The 22,513-nt window shown below is 41.7% G+C and overlaps 2 protein-coding genes across 3 annotated transcripts in view; one reads left to right on the top strand and one right to left on the bottom strand.

The window, feature by feature from the left end:
* On the top strand, positions 1–21,807 carry LOC124219505 (muscle M-line assembly protein unc-89). 2 transcript variants are annotated; one of them, XM_046627163.2, is made up of 4 exons: positions 1–760; positions 15,365–15,621; positions 15,712–15,862; positions 15,958–21,807. In XM_046627163.2, exons 1-4 carry the CDS (start codon positions 619–621, stop codon positions 19,131–19,133), a joined length of 3,726 nt encoding a protein of 1,241 aa, XP_046483119.1. In that variant the 5' UTR covers positions 1–618; the 3' UTR covers positions 19,134–21,807. The 2 variants fall into 2 exon arrangements, with proteins under 2 accessions (XP_046483119.1, XP_046483120.1); XM_046627164.2 differs by lacking the exon at positions 1–760 and adding an exon at positions 14,849–14,998.
* The window catches only part of LOC124219522 (cysteine-rich PDZ-binding protein), a 1,842-nt gene continuing 398 nt past the window's right edge, over positions 21,070–22,513 (bottom strand). Inside the window, exon 2 of the mRNA XM_046627218.2 lies at positions 21,070–22,422. Coding sequence (XP_046483174.1) covers positions 22,106–22,408 — 303 coding nt within the window. The 5' untranslated portion in view covers positions 22,409–22,422 and the 3' untranslated portion in view covers positions 21,070–22,105. The remainder of the gene's footprint in view (positions 22,423–22,513) is intronic.

Raw genomic sequence — 22,513 nt, forward strand, 5'->3', positions numbered from 1 at the left:
GTGCAGAAACTGCGCATGTTATCATCCTCTTAGTGCGTTATTATTTTACGCTAAGGTGCTCAGCAGCAGGAACAGCAGGAGGTCATTTTCTCGTGTATGATGTTATTGGTACCGCGTTTGTCGTTGGACGCCGGTAATCTGCAGCGAGCCCTGAAACAAGACAAATCTCAGAACGAGTGTATAAGTGACAGTATGTCGTGCAGGTAGAAACAACTAAGGAAGTTTCGATCTACCCGTACGTGTGTTGTTGTTGTTGTTGTTGTTGTTATTCGAATTCGAATCCGGGGCAACGGTTTTTTCCTTCGCGATGATCACGTGCCGCGTGCAGCCGAATGCGCTGCAGTGATCGATCAACGGTTCGAAACTTGATGGTTTATAACCTGTGCGCGTGCGGTTGTGATCCTCGAATATCGAAGTTCTGCCCTGCGGCTACCGGTGTCCACTAGCCGTAATAAATTTCGTCCGTTTGTGAAAGCTTGAGAAACGTTTTCGGTCGCTAAAATAGAACCGCTTATCGCGACATGTCGGTGTCCGTTTATTCAAAAAGCTGATACAGGTGCAGCGGATACCACAAGATAACGACGAGGTCAGATTTGCGGTTAGGTGACGACGCTTATCATGGACACGGGGGATGGAAATCCGGATCCTACCTGCTTCGGCAGCGGCAGCATTGCCGGGGCTGTTATCGGCACTTTCTTAACAACGATCTTACTCTTGGCCGTTGCTGCCTTGTTCTACAGGCAGTGGAGGAGACACAAGGGTGAGTTTAGATCGTACTGAAGTTTGCAACGTTACCGGAACGATTCGTGCCGATGAAAAACCGTTATTTTCCGATTTTGGAATTTACTGAAATTTGGTAAACCGTAATAAAACAAAACACGCTCATACTTCGAAATCTTAGTTCCATAAAAATCACTGCTCAATTAAGAAAATAGTGATTTTTTTTCTAACGTTTCGTTACGATAACGTTACTGACTTCAACCTCGTGAGTTTACATCACACAACCGGCCATCGTGCGCCGATATATCGTTCACCAAACATCCGCAGCGACATCGTGAATTAATCCGGCAATTTCTTTGGTAAATGAGACTTTCTGAAGTCAGAAAATTTTCGTCGAATGACACGTTAATTACAAGCTTTGACGAATGGTTTTCACCATGCACGTATAATTATTATAATGGGCGAACTTGGAAGTTTACTTCAACGATGTTCTCGACATTTTATACAGATAAAAACACTACAGTTGTTGAAAACTGTAACTTTTAAATTTTCCTCAGGTCTCCATAGTTTTTGGTATAAAAACACAACAGGGAAAACATCGGAAAAATATTAGTTTTGCTAATTATACAACAACGAATGTATCGCCCGGTGTATAAAAATCTATAATTCAGACTGTTGACTATTTCTGCAGCTATAAGTTTGACTGGTTGAACAGAAAAGTGTACTTCTAAAATATTTTGAGCACCGGGTAACAGATCAAACATTTGGCGTAACGAAGAACTACCTTTTACGTGTCATTTTATTCTGTAAACATCGCAGTGTATACGTCGTATAGCGACTGTTATAAGATGATTAGCAAATTAAATAAAAAATTGTCTAAAAAACATGTAGCTACGATGAATAATCTGCTGCTATAATAAATCGGACAAGTCGAGTCGCACGGAAAATAGTGTACTGCGAGAATGTTACGAGGTGTGAACGCAGGTTTGCGATTTCATGCGAAAGTAGGTTGCAGCTGTGGATTTTTTTCTTTTCTTCTTCTTATTAACCAGGAAATGGAAAGAAGAATTCGTGGTTCGCTTAAAGAATGATGAGGAATCTAATTCACAAAAGTAAAATTCGAAGTATGTTGACCAATAGACCTAAATTTTTTTCAAACCGACGTACAATCGAATTCCGGGTGAGGGTCTGTAAACAGATTTGTATCCGTTTAGCCTGAAGCGGGAAAAAAAATTTCCCCAAACAGGTGAAAAATACATGTCTGAGAAAGCTGTCGATGAGCTACGACGACATATTTTGAAATTATGCGTAAACGTGATCGAAAATGAATAAAAAAAAAATCAATACATTATACACATACGTATATTTGTAAGAAGAAATGACGAGATGTTACACTTATCACATGCATACACTGAGCTAAGGAATTTTTATTGCCGTAAAAACATCGAGTCGTGGGAATTGCGTAAGCAACGCGTGATATACTCAGGTGTTTAAGTGTATCCGAATTAAAACTGCCTGGTAGAATTATGACGAAACGGCGAAATCGGTTGTACTAGAGGAATGTCGCGCACGACAAGCAGAGACGATGTGTGATCGATATTCTCGTATACAGCAGGTATTCGAACAATGAAGATTAGAGAAGGAAAAAAAAAAAAAAAAAAGAAAGAAAAAGAAAAGTGCACGTCCTCGTTCCCGTCCTCGTCAGCGTTGGATACATGGTCGCTTTTAACGACCTCAAACGTCACGATTTACGCTGGACTGATGCAGCGCAGCAGCAGCAGCAGAAAGCAGCCTGAGGCCTGAATAAACGATGAAAGTCGAATTCGCAGGAGCGCCTATCGGCCTCGTGATATATGTGTCCATATATGCATGCCGCCTATATACGTGAAAATACTCGTAAACATAACTGGGTATAATTTATGCATTTCAAAACGCCAAACAAATTAGATTACGAGAAGATATAGGGAATTCCATGCGAACCCGACCAAAGTCTGACCCGTACCATTTCTCATTTTGTTTAAAAATATTTTTCCAATTATCCTAACTTTGAAACAGTACCCTGAATCTTTTCAAATTCTTTATACGATCGCTCAATTCTTTATAAATGTTGAGAGTGATTTTTAAGAGGAAAATTTTTCAACGAAATGAAAAATGGTGAGGATCAGTTAGTTGGGTTCGCACGAAATTCCTTGTACATAGAGAGGAGTGAATTGGATTGAAACTAGAAGTCGAAAAAGGATGTTGATGTACAGGTGAATCACCTTCAGACACGAACCGATCGTTGATCTTATTCCATTTCCTCTCAGGCGCCGCACTTTGAAGAAAAGAAGCCTCTTCTGTCACACGAACGAAGGATATTCCGAGAAAAATTCTTTTCTCAAGGTACGTGCAGTTTTACAATTAGTCGGAAAAAACCGTCTCTGCACAATTCGTACAGTCAGAATTTCTTTCCTCAAGAGTTGGAACGAGGCTAAAGTCAGTACCGTTATCGTATCGAAACGTTGAACCAAAAAATGACGATTTCGCACCTTTGGAATAACTGAAGAAGTTGAATTTACAAAATCCGAATTTGTTGATGCTGCATTAACGGTTTGCTAAATTTCAGCCAATCCCAAAGTTACAAAATAACGACTTTTTCCAAAGATGCATAATTACAATAACGTTACAAACTTCAGCCTGATAAGTTGAAGGTCTTGACCATGATGCGATGACGGGCCCAAAGTGACTATCTGTTCATGTTTATTTATACCTACGAACCATCAATTAACGATGATTTATGTATAAACTTAAGCGAGCTTGTGAAGTGTGAACCGTGGTTCGTATCACTGGAGACCGTTGTAGAAGGCGTAAAAAATTCTATTTTCCTAACCGCCGTAGCTGGGGCAAGATCCCAGAGTCAATAAACTCTTAACACTTATCTGTGAAATATCTACTGCATTTTCCCATAAGCGTTCCGAGACGCTCTGGGCTACCACTGCAGGTACAAACGTCAAGAAATACCAGCGAGTTAACGGTTGAAAAATATTGATGTGAATTTCTTAATCCTCCGCTGCGATGATGCACATTGGGATATTCGGCACGTGGTTATGACTAGCCAATTTCGGTATTTCTATAAATTTTCGTCGCAAGCAAAAAGAGAGAGAGAGAGAGAGAGAGAGAGAGAGAGAGAGAGAGAGAGAGAGAGAGAGAGAGAGAGAGAGAGAGAGAGAGAGAGAGAGAGAGAGAGAGAGAGAGAGAGAGAGAGAGAGAGAGAGAGAGAGAGAGAGAGAGAGAGAGAGAGAGAGAGAGAGAGAGAGAGAGAGAGAGAGAGAGAGAGAGAGAGAGAGAGAGAGAGAGAGAGAGAGAGAGAGAGAGATAAAGAGCGAGATATTAGAGAACTGATTTTGAGTGGTTCACATTTTCTGACGAGTGCTCGAATCGAGAACTTAACAAAATAACTATCAAAATCCGAGTGACCTGAAAATCGGTGCTTACTCACGATGAATAATAATCCAGATATATAGAAAATCTTTCGCAAGAAATGTCGTAGTGTTTTATAAGTGCAAAAGAAAATTTGTAAGGAAGCATTAAAGTATGATTGAAGTGATTTTCATAATTTGCATGATCGCTCGGTCGACACTATACGTATACTTCACGTAACGTATTATGCGTACCGATAAACCGTGCTCAGCGACTGGAATAGAAAAGGAAAATTCCAAAACGCGTGTAGAAATGATGAGAGTAATTTCAACGAGTACAATCGTTGATAATTACGAGTAAATTCGTCATTTTATTTACCCCTTTCCTTCCCATCCCACAAAGTTACGCACTCCTCGCATGCTTCACATATTCGTGCGTACCGACCAACGCTCGGGCACACATGCATGCATGTAACCTATCGGCTTTCTGGTTCTCTCTGCGAAGAAACGAACGAACGAACGAACGACGAAGCAACGGAGGAACGAAGGCCTTTAGAAAGTGCGGCTTGGTTGGCCCAGCTTCGGCTGCGATGCTGGCAGGTCATTGAGTCTGATATACCTATGGATATCCCATGCGGCACCACCACCACCAACAGCCTCGGCATGCCGCTTCTGCGTCTGTTTGCGTGAGCTAGGGACCCCCTTGGGCCCAACAAGGCCCCGCAATAAGCGTAAGGCCCACGTGATACCCGTACGATCGTATGTACATATGTGTGACACAATATTTTCTGCGCCAATCGATGGATAACGCTTACGTGATTATCCCGAGACACCTGGGAATTCATCGATTTATTTACCCGTCATAACTTACCGAAATAAAGAACGAAATACTTCTAAGATCGGTGAATGACGAAAGATATTCAGTTCTGTTTCAATGTTGTCGGAACAGTTTTTCCTATCAGAAAAACATTTTTTCGAGTCCAGAATCTCGACCATTAATTTATCAGTGGTTTATTTTTCTTGACTGCATAATTTTTCTTCAGGTATAAATAATAATTATAATAACGATAAGAACAGGCACTGAATTTTATATTATTACCAAAAAAGTTTTGGTACAATGTTTCCATAAGTTGTTGTGTCTTCTGCGGGACGATAGATAGTCAGAGATGTTTCATCATGCCAAAATCAGTATTTGGTAAAGAATAGAAATTATTTAACCGCAGAAAAATTGAATAAACAAACGAAACAAGTCGAGATAAAAATCAGAAAATAAAGAGCTAAGGCATAACGAAAATAAGGATGGAAAGATGGGCCGGTGACTGTAATTAAGAAAATACATAATAACCGTACAAAAAAAAAAAAAAAACGAATTCAAAATCTCAGACTTAATTACACACTTCTAACGCGTATAAAAATTTCGTAGAAATCCTACAGCTGAGTAAGTTTGTGCTAAACAAAAGTAGAAAATCGTAAATACCGGCGAGGTGGGGAATTAACCAAGTACTTGGAAAAACCGTCTCGTTTGATTACTCATACATATAACAAGAGTTATCGTAATATTTCTGGATGAAGAAACAAAGCGAAGCAAGGAAGAAAACCTTATATTTCAAAACGACAGGGAGGGGCGGAAGGGGGGAGGAGGGATAACTTCCTGGTAACCGTCATTATTTTCATACATGACCAATATCCTTCAGCAATGCAGGTTTTACAGGCACGTTTTGAAGCAGATAGATCGGTAGAATATATTATATATACAAGTTATACACGTATGTCTGAGAGCCGAGTGCTTATAGCTTACCCTTATTTATCTAATGTGTCTACTATAGAGTTACTATACGTCGCCGATCATCCCGATGCGCAGTGTCTATCGGCTCTCACAAACGACAAACATGGGAGCGGAATGGTCAGTTCATCTCCGAAGACGGCGCCGCGTAGTTCGATTCAAATCTCAGGGTGGCGATTCCGTGCTGTTCCTCATTACTTTCGACTCGTGATTCATCATTCTACCTCAAATGTATAATTGACGCTGTTTACATTTTTCCTCGAACTTTACTCAAGAGGTTAAGGAATTTGAGCATTCGGTCAATACAGATAGTAACTATCCTATCGCACGCGTGGTGTTAAAAACAGGAGATGGAAGTATCCAAGTATCGAATTTTTTTGAAGTACGACTATCTGGGTTCTGTATAGAGAACCCAGGTGTACAAATACTGACTCTGAAATTCAAACCGAATGATTTTCAAACTCATAGGAGAATCGGTAGAACTGAAGTTTGAGAAACGGGAAAACATGCACGATGTCATTCACGTTGAAGCTGTTTCAGTAAAAGAATTCTTATTTTTTTTCCAATGATGGTGAAACCTCATCAGAAAAGGTTGGATTGGCGTTGAGTCCTTCTACGTTTAAACGTAACCAACAACAGGTCAAGGATACTTTGGATTAACATCCAACCGCATGAGACTGAATTTTTACCTAGAAGCAAAAAGTCTGAGAATCAAAGCCAAGTCTCAGGATCCAAGATAAAATTTCAGTAAAAATTGTAACCTGTTTCATTCCACTCTGTGCACATATTGGCTTTCGACTGTAAGTGACAACGACGATCGTCGTTAAAGAAGGTATTTTAAAAATTTAAGACCCTCCAGAGTCCCCAGTTTATAATCTAGCTTATGTCGAGATTCCAAACTAATCCTAGCCAAGGAAGATTTGGGGGTGGTGAAGCTGGTAACACGCACGCTCGAACACCAGGATGAACGAAACCTACACACTAGATGCAAGGTGTTTACCCTGCGTCCGTTGGGAATTTTCTTTATAGGCGTGCTCGCACACATTCGCCAAGCACGTGACAGACGCACCTCGTTCCGTTGTACGTGTTTACCTACCAACACAAGGGCATGGTCTATATTTGGACTTAAGTAGTCCCAGAGCGGCTGAAATCTCCGTCGATAAGCGCGCGGGGTGCGTCAGGTGCGTGAATGCATTCCTCGATCGGACTCACCAAGCTCGAGTGCATGCTCCCCGACCTCCTCCTCCTCCTCTTTTTCCTCTTCCTCTTCCCCGCCTACCTGCCTGCCTACCTGCCTCTTTTCCTTCCAACCAACCGATTCTACCTGTTCCAACTCACAGCGTATTATATGTATGTTATACGTACCCTCTATATTCGTACAATATTCGTGCGTATAACCAGAGGAGAGGATCACCTTGCCCTGTGCCTGGTGAAAATTCGAAGACGAACTCGCTGCAGAGCGGCTCATTTTGCCGATCACCATGCCCTGCGTGAATCAGATCGGCATCAATAAGCCTCCTTCTGGTTTGTGGTGCCAAACACTGTAAACAATTTGATGTGAAAATTAATCGGTGTGGATTTATATATAGAACAATTTTTGGGGTAAATCCGGAAATTTCGTACCAAGATAGTGTTATATAGATACCAATAGTCTTGAATTGACGGTAAATATTGGTTTCCATAACTCCACACGGGAATATTTTTTACAATGAAGAATGGCCGACGTCGGTTTTTATTCTTCACATTTTAGCCGCAATAATTATTTACGTCGCGATGTCATTTCGTCGGTTCACAATTGGTTAACAGGATGTGCCAAATTTTTACTAGGATTATACTCGTTCGGTATTAACCTTTTGAGTCATAGCGGTACCTAAGCATTCTTACCACCTATTTTGTATCCATTTTTTGTATATTTAGAGAACTTTCAAAACATATTTCTTCGCGGTTTTTTTTGTTATTTCTGACAATATACTAATAGGTTTTCAATACGCGAGAGTAATTATTGCGATGTAAGGTAAATTCTTGTAGTTAGAAGAAAATTGATTGAAAAAAATCGTGGATATTGGAGGAATATTTCATTTCCGAGAAAGTTATCCCTCTGTGCACATATGTAAGTTTTACATGAATTATAAGTTTTTGGGGGTTACTGATTACGAATCTAAAAACGGATTTCAAAAATTCAGCACAGCGAATCCAATCAGCGGCCTTGAAAATCCCTGAATAGAGTTTTTTGACCTGAATCGATCAAATATGAAATTTTTCTCCACCATATTGGATCCACCATCTTGAATTTTCAAAATCTGACTTCAGATTCGTAATCAGCGAGCCCAAAAACCCTGGAATACTATCTTGTTATAAAAGTTGACTCAGCACAGTAATGGGTGACTCAAAGGGTTAAGATGATTATACTCTTGTTTGATATTTTTGAGAAAATCGTGTTTACATTCATCGGCAGTACGCCATCGTGATCGTGCACGAGGTTACGCCCTGGTCTCACTTACTGCATGCAACGTTGCAACGGTGCATGGAGCAGCTGCAGTGGGCGCAGATAGCTGCGGCATTCTACAAGTCTAATAACTCGATGAGCGTGTGCAGGGCAGGGTTTGAAGCAGGGCACGTTCGCCAGCGATACTCGTTATGCAACAAAATGATGCCCACGTAAATACGTGAGGCGTTTTTCATACCTATCGACGCAGTTGATCGCTCTTCGAAGCACAAATGCAGTTGGGATTCAATGGAATGGATGGGGAATGAATTCCTGTAAAGATTGCGTTTGAACAAATTTGGAACGGTGAAACCCGGACCTATAAGTGCCTAGGTAGGTAGGTACACCTGTAGTGAATGCTTTGGAAGCGCAGTGCGAAGGTTTTCAAGCCAGCAATCGGCCGTTGGATTAAAGAACCCAGGTATATTGTACCATTACCGTACGTAAAAGGAGAGACGGGGATAGGATGAAAGAAAACGAGATTGAGAAGGGAAAAATGTAGGTATACATAGCCAACGTCAGCATGAATTTAAGACGGTCGCACAATTATCCCTTTACTTTAAAAGACTTTACCTTTGAGGGATAGCTGGGTGCTATTAACGTGCCGTTATTGAATACAGGTAAAGACTAGGTATGCGGACGGTCACTGGAGTAACAAATCCGTGTAGATTTATTTTTACATTCGATTAACGAGTGACGGAATGACTGTTGAGTGACAAGCTTATCGCGGTAGTAATTTATTCGTCTCCACTTTGTTCATATTTTTTTTCCATTCACTTTTTCATTGAAAACTTGTCGCACACTTTATTATACTAATTACCGCGTCGTGAACGTCATCGTCCGGGGTAAATGGGATTTCCCGTTTACGAAGTATCGATAATATACGTAGCATATCAAAGATGCAACATTCCTAAAGCAGTTGTGACGAGTAGCAGTAGGTCTGTCTGTATAAATAATTATTTTGCAACTGGAACATATGTCATAAGTATAACATTTGCATTTCTCGAAACACCGGTCGCGTAAAAAAAGTATGAAAAAGAATAAGTGACTCACTTGTGTATCGTCGGCAATTGTGAAAAACAGACTCGGCGTTCAGAAGAAACAGTGTTCACAACGGGTGCTGTGTGTGTGTGTTCAATTTTCGCATGCAGCGCATACGCGTACCTGCAGAACAAACGATTAGCGGAGGAAGAGTTTAATTTTAACACGCTTTGATACACCGAGATGGTGACGAGCAATCTTGAGATCTACGACGTAGCTAGAAACGAGTTGTACATGTTATGTACTAACTATATCTACGCGGGTCCAGATGATTTCTAATTGCGTTCGATTGACGACGAGCGAGGTGTAGTAATTTTCGTGAGATACTGAAGTCTTTGAGTTATAGTAGCGTGTAAGTATTCTTACCACACACCTATTTTATATCCTTTTTCCGTACATTTAGCAGAACTTTTCCACACATTTCTTTGCGGTTTTTTGCTATTTCTGATAATATACTAATAGGTTTTCAATACTCGAGTGTAATTATTGCAATATGATGTAAATTATTATTTTTAGAATCAAATTTATTGAAAAAAGTCGTGAAAATTGAAGGAATAATTCATTTCCGAGAAAGTTAACCCCTCTACACGTATACATGTTTTAAATACATGATAAGTTTATCTTGTCACCGATTACGAATTCGATATCGTATTTAAAAAATTCAAGATGGCTGATTCAATATGGCGGACGCAAATTTCAATTTCTATCGAATCCGGAGAAAATACTCTGTCCAGGGACTTTTGGGGTCGCTAAGTCCGCCACATTGGATCCGCCATCTTGAATTTTTGAAATCTAATTTCAGATTCGTAATCAGCGACCCCCGAAAACCCTTGAATACGATATGTTTATCAAAGTTGACTCGGCACAATAATGTGTGACTCAAAGGGTTAAACGACAACGAAACAGCCGTGGTTGCATTGCAGTGACGGGAGGTAAACTAAGAAGATGACCACGAAGACTAAGGTGTTTCCGATTAGCGCTATCCTTCGTCTTATCTTCTAAACGCGTGTACCTGCACAGCAGACTGTGAAGAGAAATCGGCGATAAGCGACATACCGCGTCCCGCATACATGATATTCCAGTTGCGTATAGCCGCAGCCAACAGTAGTAGGTATGGTGATGTCACTTGACACCCACCCGTCGCTCGTGCAAAAGCTATGAACAACAATATAGATGTATGTACATAGGTGTGCGTTTCGTACTGTAGAAACACCATTCATCAGTTGCAACACACGAAGATGTTAAGCCACGGATAAACAATCCATGCGTCGCGGTGCTCTTAGTACTTAAAAAGAGCTTGCCACACAGTTGTGTAACAATTGTTTTTCGCAGCATACCTATGTATACACAGCAGTATATGTATATATGGATTTGGGCGAATGATATGGAACACTAACATTACAGCGTAACGGAACGTGTTTTTTGACAAACTAAACGTTGACTTTTTTTAATCAAACATCATGGGACTGTTTTACGGAAAACACGTTTTCGTCGACTCGATCACCGTCAGCATATCGAATCCAGCTGCTTATTGTCACCCAAATTCATGCATGGATCTGTAAGTATTAAGTAAAAATCAAGGGTTCAACTGGCGTACACCTCCTAGTTTAGACTTCAATCATGATATGCCGCGATTATCATGATGGAACGACGCCCGCTCGAGGCGGTTTCAAAGACAGGAATGTCAATAACGTAATTATGTAAACCGTACCGTCAGTGACCCCACGGAGAATCAGATAACAGTTTCGAAAATAACGAAGTAGAAAATGGATAGAGCTGAGCGTAGGCACAGTATGGAGTTATGAGACCTAGGGAAGAGGTCCAAGCCTGGGACAAAACGGAAGTTAACGCATCGCTGCACGTATAGCTACGTGTGGATGGTACAGGTACGTGCATATAACGTAGCATGCCTTTCCGGTACCTATAATCACGAGCATAACACTGGTTGAATTGAAGGGAAAACAGATAGTTTCCCTGATGATTATCACTCAGATACGCCATCTCGTGACTTATATCCGAGTCTAATCAGCTGTAGATCACGAGCGGTTCATTCCGAGTCAGTTAAAAACAGCTTGATACAATTTAGCGATAGTCCGAGAGAACAACCTTGGGAAAAAATCCAACGACCATCGTGCAGTTTACATTCAGTGTGTAAACCGTAGTATAAGCTGATGATTTTCCATTCCAAGGATGGCCAGTTGTCGCGACGTCTGTTCGTTCCAACAACTGTAATACTGGCAATAAAATTCGGAGATGCGATGTTGAGATGAAATGAAACGTGACCTAAGAAGCGACGGAATCGGACGTACACATACTCGGTATGGAAGATGGGATGAAAACAAAACGGAGCGTGGGAGAACCTGATCCTTGGTCCACAACCAAATACGAATTACGATGCAGAATACGAGGAGTTGTCTACAAGAATTGAATTGGGCTTGTGACGAGACACATCTCAGTACCCAGACAAACGATGGGTATGGCGCGGAGTATTCGGGGTGTCAAACAGGGCTCAAGGCGTTCAATCCTGACGGGTAGGGTGCCATAGAGTGCCAGTCTTCTTTCTTCATCCTTTGACTTTCAACAGTTAACGAACGAAGCCACGCCTTGCATTTCTGCATAATCACGATTGTTGTCATTCCTTTCGTTGTCGCGCCTCGACCGCCTCGTCGTTCGACATTCGTACACGTACCTTATACCTTGTACCATCTCTACTCGGGATCGTCGCGGTGGCTCTTTAGTATTTCCCCACCTCCTCGTCGCGGCCTCTCTTATGGTAGGTGGGCACCAGTCCAGGCGCAAACCGCGGCGTGATATTCCAGCAAGGTGACCTTGAAATACTGGATCCGCGCTCATGGCACCCATCCAATATCCACGATAATTCTCACCGCAATTTACGCACTTAAGCGCGTGCGCCAAGAGTTCCTATACAAGCACCTAGTCGAATATACCTATATATCCATCCACGTGCTGAAATGGGTTTTTTCCTATAACACTGCGTGATTGCTCGTCGATATCGATTTCCCATTCACCTATCCGCTACGCGAGTATTTTTCATACCCATACATACAAGGTGTGTACGACGCCCCCTTTTGCTGTGCAAAGAGAAATTTGATCCTGACAGGCGAAAGAAGGAACCAGTAAAAGAAGGAAGAAGAAAGCTTCACCATTGAGTTGGTACATACACGTGCAGCGTGTCCCTCTTCCACACAGTCCAACTCCAAATGACACGAAATCAAGTTCGGGTGATCACTGTTCGAAATACGGGAGGAACACAGAAGGAACTTGAGGAAGAGGTGGTTGGAGGAAGGGGGCCGCTCACCTTGGCGCCCCTGGTATGCGCACACTGGCGTCTCCTTTCACAGGCGTAGCGTTATTTCTTGAATCCTCGTAGCCCGCGATGCACGAAACAGGTCTTCGAGATTTCAAGAAATCACACATGGTCATTATGCCTGCTCAAGACTCACGCACACGATTAAACGCTCGCCATAATTCGTCGTGAAACGAAATTAACTACTACTCCAGTCGTCAACAACATTACAGCCAGCTACGCCATATTTAAACCACAATTTTTGCTTGTTGGGCATCTGCAGGTGGCCGAGACATGGTCACGGGCGATAAGTACCGTGGAGAGGAATTTCGACCCAGAAAACTGCTCGCGTTTCGCTTTAATAGTCTGTCGCCTTTTCATATTTAGGGGGGAAAAGGAAGTATTCGTAAATTCGCAGTATCATAACATTTATCTGGTGGGTGAGGCTCGGATACGAGCAGACCTCTGCCGAGACGACAACACTCGGCGGAAGGCACACCTTTATTAGGCGTCCTTAGATGGAGACCGAAGTCCACATAAGCATAATAATAATGAATTATTCTCACGTCGCACGCGCCGTTGAGAATTTTGTATTAAGTATTTTATTTATTTATTCAAGCCAGTTTTCCACAACGTATGAGGTACATGTATCTCAGATCATTGCTTCTCCGAAAATGGTAAATTCACGACTTCGCGTCTACACATGAAAATATAATGTTGTATACCTGCAACTATGAGAAATTTGATCAATATTCCGATCTAGAATGTCTTCACGACTCATTAATGCGACGTCCCTCCCGACCGGCCAAGTATTGTCATCTTGTTTTGCATACCTATATGTATGTATACCATTACATAATATTGCGAGATCCCTCCTCTCTCTACCTCTCAGCTTCGTTTGCCTTACCACGAGCAGCCGTTAAACAGCGCCCATTTACAAGATAAATGGACAACCATACGGCGAGTCGTACTTGTGTGCGCATGTCGCCTACACCTGTTGCTCGGTACACGTATACAATACGGTATAGATATAACAGAATGTACAAAGGCACAATCAGAAGAGTTATGACATGTTTACGATCAGTGCCGTCTTTAAGAGGCACTTTAGCGAGATCCTGCAATACTCATTATCCGACTGAAAATATCCATGAAGGCTGGACGCACATCGATTATGGTAGTGGACAGGCGGCAAAATTACCAGTTGTAAAAAGTTATAACGCAGAATTGCAGAATGCAAATATGCCCCGAGAGAAACTCGGAGATTGATATAACCGCTAACGAATATTCAGCTACGTAAAAGTACAATTTCCATGAATATATAATTCGCATATTTATCACCTTCTGACTAATTTTCATCGGTCACACGGCAAGGTACCGATACTACCTGTGTACACACTGACCGTGAAGTGTAGTATTTTACCCATAACTGCAGAAACCTTGTCATTACGGGCGATGATGTAATCCTTGCAGTGAAACCTTCGGCACCTTGGAATCCAGGGCCTGAATGTTTGTTGCATGCAAACCGTTCAGTAAATTTAAATCACAACTTTGGTGGAACAACACCTAAAGGTGTATTCTACCTGCAAATGAATTTTTTTTTCCTTATAGTGATCGGTACGCGTAACGAAATGTTATCAGAATGAAATCTGAAATAATTGCTCTCGCAACGAGTGTGACAAAATTTAGACAGTCCCTCGAACCGTCGCGACCAAATGAACTGGCAAAAATATTGGCACCTTCTTCGTAAAAGAAGCGTGGCCGTCGGAATAAGGCGTAACTGTCTGTGATATCTGTCGCGTGCCCGAGGAGTGTATGTAAGAAGTTCCAGGCAAACAATCGGCGTTGAAGTATATAGAGACACGTGGCGCGTTATAAGCAAGGACGAAAGAAAGAAAAGAAAGAGACTAGAGGGAGAGAGAGAATGAGAGAGAGGCAAATTGCGGAACACGGTTCCCTCGGCAAAGAATGCGCTTCCTTCCGGTTCTATCGCAGACCAAACATGGTTACGCAGCGGTAAGCAGGTGCCACAAGTGACTAAACGCGTCCCAGGTTGACCGTGACAATTACGGGGACGCTGTGCCGCACGGTGGTGCTGTGTCTCTGCTTTTTATACTTATACCTGTACAATAAAACGCACGTCACGCGTTCCATTAACCTGAAAAACGGGGAATAATAAAGAAAAGAAATTAGATACCATTACCATTACCAAACCCATATTAAGGTCTAACTGCACAGTACGTCATTGGTATCAAGCGCGCGATAAGGTAGATAATACAATTAACCTGGTAATTAGCTAATAACGACCATCCAGTCTATGACAAAACTATTTCCAGACGCATTTTATTACCTACAATTCATTCATGGGGATTATTGACAATTTTCTATGATCGAAGTATTTTGTTAGAAGCGAAAGAAGATAAGAATCCATTCGATGTGTACTATCAATGCATTTCAAACGAAATAACTGTTACTCCTTCACGAGTTTTTCAAATAATCTTGTCCCAATCACCTCTCTGTCATTGATGACATGATTCTTACATCTGAGGCATATGCTGCTAATTTAATTTTCGCCCATACCGAGTTTCATTCGAATGCAACGGTTTGATGATTTTATTGTGCCCTGATTGCAGGTAAACACCTAGTGCTGGTGACGGATCCGGAGATCGTCGAAGACGCTTACGCGTTCGATAATCCCTGTTTCAAAGATGCGGCAACTCCAGCTGCAATCACAAGGACCATCGAGCGTCCGATGTCAGCAGCGTCAGCAGTATCCGTGGAGACCCCCGTGAAGGACGCAACCCGATGGTCAACGTCCTGGTCTTCCCTAGGTCTGGGTTCTGCAGTTAGGAACGACAAACGACGCACCTTGGACGATTCGTGCCTCGGGGTAACAATTCGACTTTGATTCTTCCAGTTTCTAACGTCGAGTCAATAACGTATTTGGATAACGTGGTCGTCAACCTCAATTTCTTTTCAGCCAAAAGCAATGCGTGTAAGCCTTGTGAGTCTCAGGAGCCGGGACTTTACGGGACTCGGGTTCAATGTGTGCGGGAACATGCGAGAGGGCATCTTCGTCAAAGATCTTCTGAACCGCGGTCCGGCCTCGGAATCTGGTCGAATTCATCCTGGTTAGTACAAAGCCATACGTGCTAGACAGATAATTATTCCATACTGACCTATGTTCAAATTGTTGATTACATTAAATTTTCCTCTGTTTTGGTAGGCGACCGAATCGCCAGTGTTAAGATCAGCTTCAGAAACATGGTCTATGAGGATGCCCTGACGATCCTGAGCTACGCATCACCGTACGACGTTGAATTGGAGGTGGAAAATGGAGGTCCAGGTTCAAAGCCTACTACGCTCCTGAAAAAGAGCGTAAGCCAAAGCCCTATGAGGATTTGTCATCCTCTCTACAGAAGCCAGTCGATTCCAGAATTGACTCCATCTAACAAAAGCACAGCCAAGAGGCTGTTCACCGCAGATCTTAGCGACACGTTAGGCTCGAGTTACTCTACCATGAATTCAACTATGAAGTCTTCCAAGTCAGCGACGGGCAATCAGTCTCTGGAGAGGCGTTCGGTGCCTGCAGAGGATGGCAAAAGCAACCATCACAAGTTCGGAATAAAAGTGCTACCGGCGTTGGACGGCATGGTGCACAGGATAGAGAACCAGAACGAGCACAACACGAACTTGGAACGTCGTAACTCGAAGAAAATGGACGCCGAGGAGATATTGTCCAATTCGAGGAACGTCGTGATCGCCGGTGAGGTGACACCTGAGGTGAAAAAGACGGTTGAGAATCTACAACAGAGAGAAAACAATTTCGACGTTAATTCGAGGATGAAGACGGCTGTGGCTACAAGTCTAGGTCCTGAACTGAACGGGATCGATGTGCCTGACAAGGGGGAAGATCAGGGTAGAATTCCCTCGGAGATACCGGAAGAAGTTCACAACGCTGCGGTTGCGGCACGCAGGAATAGGAGAAACAGCGCAGAGCTTTTGAGCCAATCGAAAACTTTGAACGAGTCGTTCGACGCAGATGATACGGCGGACTCGAAGAGCTCCCTGCAGAAGAACAAAAGGAAAGCTCCTGCACCGCCGAAGGAAAAAACTCTGGCACCGGAGCCAGCCCAATCAGTGAGCAGGAAGGAAACCGTTCAGAGTTCTCCGTTGAACCATAACAGCGACGGCAGTGGAGACAAGTTCGACAGCATAACCGATTACACAGAATCTTTGAACGACTATGTGACCAAGGTCCGCGAAACTATGGACGGGGCCGAAGCACGTCGTGAAAGACTAGCGAACCAGACCTGCCGCCGGAACTCGGAGTCAGACACAGACAGCGAACTCCAGAACAGCTTTACAACCATCGAATTGAATCCGGCAGACATAACGATTCATCATACTCCGGTGCCAGAAGTCGAAGACGACATTTATAGGAAAGCGGCTAGCCTCGGCGACCTTTCGAAATACGAGAGCAAAGCAACTTCGACCCTGGAAAGAGCGCAGAGTCTCGACATGACGGATACTGGATCGAAAAAACGAAAGGCTCCGCTGCCTCCGGAAGATATAAACGAGTCCACTGAGGATCTGACGAAACTCGACGACATGGACACCTTCCAAAGGCGGAAGTTAAAGAAGTCGAACGAATGGGGAACCTTGGAGGATGCGATATGGGGAAAAGTGGAGTCTGAGGTTCTTGACGAAGAGGCACCAAGGACGAGAAAGAAGAGCAAGGGAACGCTGGAGAGATCTAAGTCAGCTGTTGAGATGAAGCCGAAGCAAGACAGTTCGTCGACAGGCTTAAAGCACTTTGACGTTTCAAATGTAACCGGCGAGACGAGTATCGAACTGTACAATTTACCGCTTAGCAAAAAACTGACCTACGATTTTATACACGGCGAAAGGATGTTCAATCCTGATCAGGATAACTCGTTAGCCCGGATAGTGAACAACGGGGACGTGGTGAAGAGCCCAACCTTCGAGGAGGTCGAACTAGATTTCAGACAAGCCAAACCTCTCATCGATGACGAGATAGAAGCCAGACTCGATCTCGATGAAGCGCTGGAGTATTTTGACCTGAAGAGAAGTGCCGGGGAGGCAAAAATTCCGGTTGAAAATATTGTGGAAAAAAGAGAAGCTGTGAAATCGAGCGAGGCTAAGCCAATTTACTATTATAACAACGTCGAAGTTGTTGAAGAGCCGATGACAAAGACGATCGTCGATACTAGCTGTCCTGGCTGCAGACGCGCCCTGAACGGCCACCAGAATGAAAGTTGCAACAAACACAGTGACAGGCCAGATAGCAAAATTCCGGATATAATTCAAACAACAAATGACAGAGACAAAACGAACTCGTCGTTCGCTAACGAGCAACAAAACTATCGAACGGAATCGAACGACGTCAGCGAGAACAGAAGAGCGGACATTACATCACCAGTATTTCAGATCAATCGGCAAAAGTTTGATCCTTTTGATGTGGCAAAGCCAGCCGCTCCAGCCTCGTCATTTCACATACAAAGTACGAAAGTTGAGCCGTTAAACACGGAGGAAAAGAGGGAATCCGTATCAACATTTCAAACAAACCGAACAAAGTTTGAACAGGCCCAAGATTCCTTGGCCAAGAAGCCCAAGAGTGCAGTCGACGCGGGCTTCGAAACTCACTTTGCAAAACGGGTCATGAATTTGGCAAACGACAAAGATGCCAGCGACGCATTGTCGTTTGAACCTGGCTCTAACGTGACGGTGAACAGCAAAAGCGTTCCGCTGACGAGCGAAGACCGACACAATATCAGCAACGTCAGTGTATCAAGCGGCGATACCGGTGAGAGCAGCCCAATAAATCCTAGAGAACTCAACCGGCAGGAGTCCGATACAACGCCACCGCTGCCCAGCACCCCGATGCCGTTACCCATACCTCACAAACTGACGTACATAACGGAGATAAAGGTGTCAACCAGTCAAGAAAACCTGAACGACATCGACGGCAATCACGATGAGATAGTTGGGATGATGGAGGGTGGTACGGATTCGATCAGCAAGCAACCACCTCAGCTTGGGGTGACTGTGACCTCCAACGGAAAACCGGTGGCTGGCAAAAAACCGCCCATACCTCCGCGGAGGTCGGATGTTGCAAAGCTGGCAAAAGAGGAGCTGGAAAAGCAGGTCGTTTATGTTTCAGAGTACAAATCAAGCCCGAGCAAAGACCCTGCAATCCAAGTTGCCGAGGGTGCTGGGTCCGAGATGAGTCGGACGTCTGGAGGCATCGGTAAGAAGTTTGAACAATGGGTATTCTTGGGAGAGAACAAGGATAATGTGTGGGAGAATAGCGGTGGACAACCCCAGCCCGTAACGAACATAGTCCTAACATCAAACGAGGATAAAATGATACACCAGTAAAACGGTACTGCAGTATTAGACCGGATGATCATATGAAGCCTTCCAGGAAGCCCACCTTCTCATCATTGCGTTTCCCTCACAATCTAGCCTTGAGATTATCTTAATTGGCTCGATCACGAAGTAAAATATAATATGTCTAATAGTAAGTTGTGGGCTTTTTTGTAGATTTAAAGTCAAGTTTTAACTTCGAAACGAATTTGCCCAACTTTATATCGAGTTCTATCTCGGTCAATTGACTTTATGTTTTATCCTGAATATATGGGAGAAGTTGACGAACGGAATGGTTATGGGTTGGAGAAAAGGTATTGAATTATTGTTAGATGTCGGAATGGAAAATGACTATCTTCCGTTACTAGGAAGGTAAAGATACGTACCCGAACCTCTCAAGCCACGTGCCATAAGTACATAGAAAGAAACGAAGTTCATGACGGAGTATGGGTATATGAGTATGAAAAGAGTGCGCAAATTATTATTGGTATTGTGATCGTGTGCGGCCTTGTATAGCGAGTAAGGTTGCAATGTATATGTGAATGTATAGGTACGTATAGATTTGAAAAAAGAGTTAGGTAATTTAAACATATTAAAATATAAAACTCGAGTATGATTGAGTTTTTGTAAATAAAGGCCAGTGTGTGCAACGCATGTTATTGTTTATCTTTAAGTATCACATTACAGGCGATGCAAATTTTATTTGATCAAATGTAGATCGTAAATAATAAGTAATTGAGTATTGAACAATAAGGGAGGAGCAGAAATCTTTAAAAACACATACTTTTACAACAAATTTTCTCACCCATGAATAATATAAGAAAAGTTACTGTACTGTTATATTTTTTTAGTGTTTCCTTTTTAATTGTTAACTATGATACAAAAGTCAAGTTCACCTCGACCAGATTTAAGTAAGAACGCACACACGGCGTACAAATATTTCAACATTGTATCAAATCAAACGATGCGCTGGTTAATTGTAATTCGTATTTATAATTGTGGAAGTGCGATTAATTCTTGTGATTACTGTATAAGATCTGTGAACTAATTATTAATGTATACCGTATTGTACATACCTACATCGTATATGGGAGAAAATATATACGTCTAGTGTATGTATATTTGCATCATAGCTATAACTAGTCCTCTGTCATACAGCCGTTGAGGAATATTAATAATAACTAATCGACTTAGAAATATATTTACGCCTAAGTTTGAGGGGGTCGTAACATCGGATCAGCAGGTGCGCGGACGTTACCGATAATAGAATACGTTATGCAAACAATTTTATTTTACTCCTAGTGCAATAGAAAATGTGACAATCACCAGAGAACAGAGAAAGGGAAGCTAGAAGTTTGAATTTTTTGTTTTAACGAACAATGAGATTAATGGCCGCTACTGCAGACTCTTAAATAGTTCACTTCCCGACTTGAATCTTTTTGTACTATTGTCAAAGCCAGAAATTGGTGACACTTCAAGTTTCGGTCGTTTCAACGAGAATTTTAGTTCTTGCATGATCGAAAAACATCTATATTACTATTGTTATTATTATTATTATTGCTTTTACAAATTTTCTAACTACCGAAAATTTCAATAAGCGAATGTACCTATCATATGCTTTGTAATTTATTCACGCAGTATACCCTTCATGGTGTTTATTAATATGCCCACTTAAATAATATTACGCCAGAATTATACAGATTTTTTATATTTTGTATATCGAATATGTACCCCTGATGGTTAATTTCAATTATTTTTGTTACGCGTGTATAGTAAATACAGATAGTATAATGGCTGGGTGAATATTTGCAAATAGTATAACGAGGAAAAACATTTATACTGCTATATCTTCCATAACGTAGATGCGTTGTTGTTAGGCTTTGGATTCACATAACGCATATATGTATGTACATATTATATATATAACGGAAATTTTTTCGCTTGCGCATTTTCGTTTTTCTTTTGAAAAACTTCATGGTGCCACAGAGAGGTTGTTTTCCAAGAACGCAAATTTGCATAATTTCTTTCAAGAGATTATAAAGTGACCAGCTTAGACATTATTTAAATAACACAATTTAATAATGTGTAAGATTGGTTATCAGTTCAGTAAATTTACATGGGTATCTTTCACAAGACTTGATGGTTTTTAACTTGACACAAGCCCGATTCAGTTTCTTTTGTAAAATTTGTTCGTCGCATTGCATTATAGCGAATGAGAAATTTTTACGAGACTAAAATAATATCGGCTAATATGGAAAATATTTTCGTACACTTTTTGGAAAGTTAAAAACCATAATTATTTCAGTAATCTCCAGTTATATAAGCGACGATAAATACACGTGAAAAAAAAAATTTGTTAGTATGGGTGTGTAAATTCTTTTACTGTGAAAATAAAACTACATAAGGATATGACGATTTTATAAGCGTGAATAACGGAATGAAAAAAAAGACAGATGAATTGTTATGATATTATACAATATTGCATATTTTATTTAATTTTATACAAACATCATGATTTATTATTATTATTATTATCATTGCTTAGTATGTAACAAATGTTTGTATCACAAAATAAATAAATCTCATTGTTTACAAAAAAAAAAATAAGGAAGACAGCAATAACAATTGCAGCGTTAATGCACCAAATATTATACATAATTCATAATCCTTCTTACACCTCCAAGTTTTCAATAACCGATCATCTATGGTGCGGTATTATAAAATCTGCCACCGTCGTGATATAAAGAAAATAAGGTCGTGCCTTGAATAAATAAATTACATTTTTGAGGAATCAAAAAACCCTGTATTTTGAATTGCGCACAGATTCTGAATTACCCTGGGACTCTCTGGTTATTCCCTTATACCCCGGCAAAAGTGAAAAGGAGGAAAACAAATCTTTGACTCAAATACAGTAAAGAATAGCTTCATCTTGATGATATTTCTCATGTCTTGTTAATCTTCCGTCACGCACTGCTGCGCACCATCTACGTGGCGGACTGTTTGTAGTTTTTAGTGCTCATCAGCTTTTTACCGCACATAGCGCATATGGCCTTTTTGTATGCGCAGGATTGGCAATAATGAGATCCGACCTGGTGAACCTTTTGTCTGCATATTTTGCAGGTTTCGAACTTAGCTGTGTACGGATTAAATCGCGCCTTGCTAGTCGACAGAGCTTTATTTTCCCCAACTTTCCTTCCTCCACTTTCCACCGTGTTTCTGGCCCCAGATTTCCACGGGTCTGGTGTTATTACGCGACCCAATTTTTTCTCGCACTTCTCGCACACCATGACTCAAAAAGAATCTTGAAATGGAAAAAAATTTTCACATTTGCAGATTTTATGCAGTGAATAAATTGCTAGTTTATGCAGTATTTTATGTCGATTCAAGTGGGA

The sequence above is a fragment of the Neodiprion pinetum genome, chromosome 5 (genome assembly GCF_021155775.2).
Source record: "Neodiprion pinetum isolate iyNeoPine1 chromosome 5, iyNeoPine1.2, whole genome shotgun sequence".
NCBI lineage: Eukaryota > Metazoa > Arthropoda > Insecta > Hymenoptera > Diprionidae > Neodiprion > Neodiprion pinetum.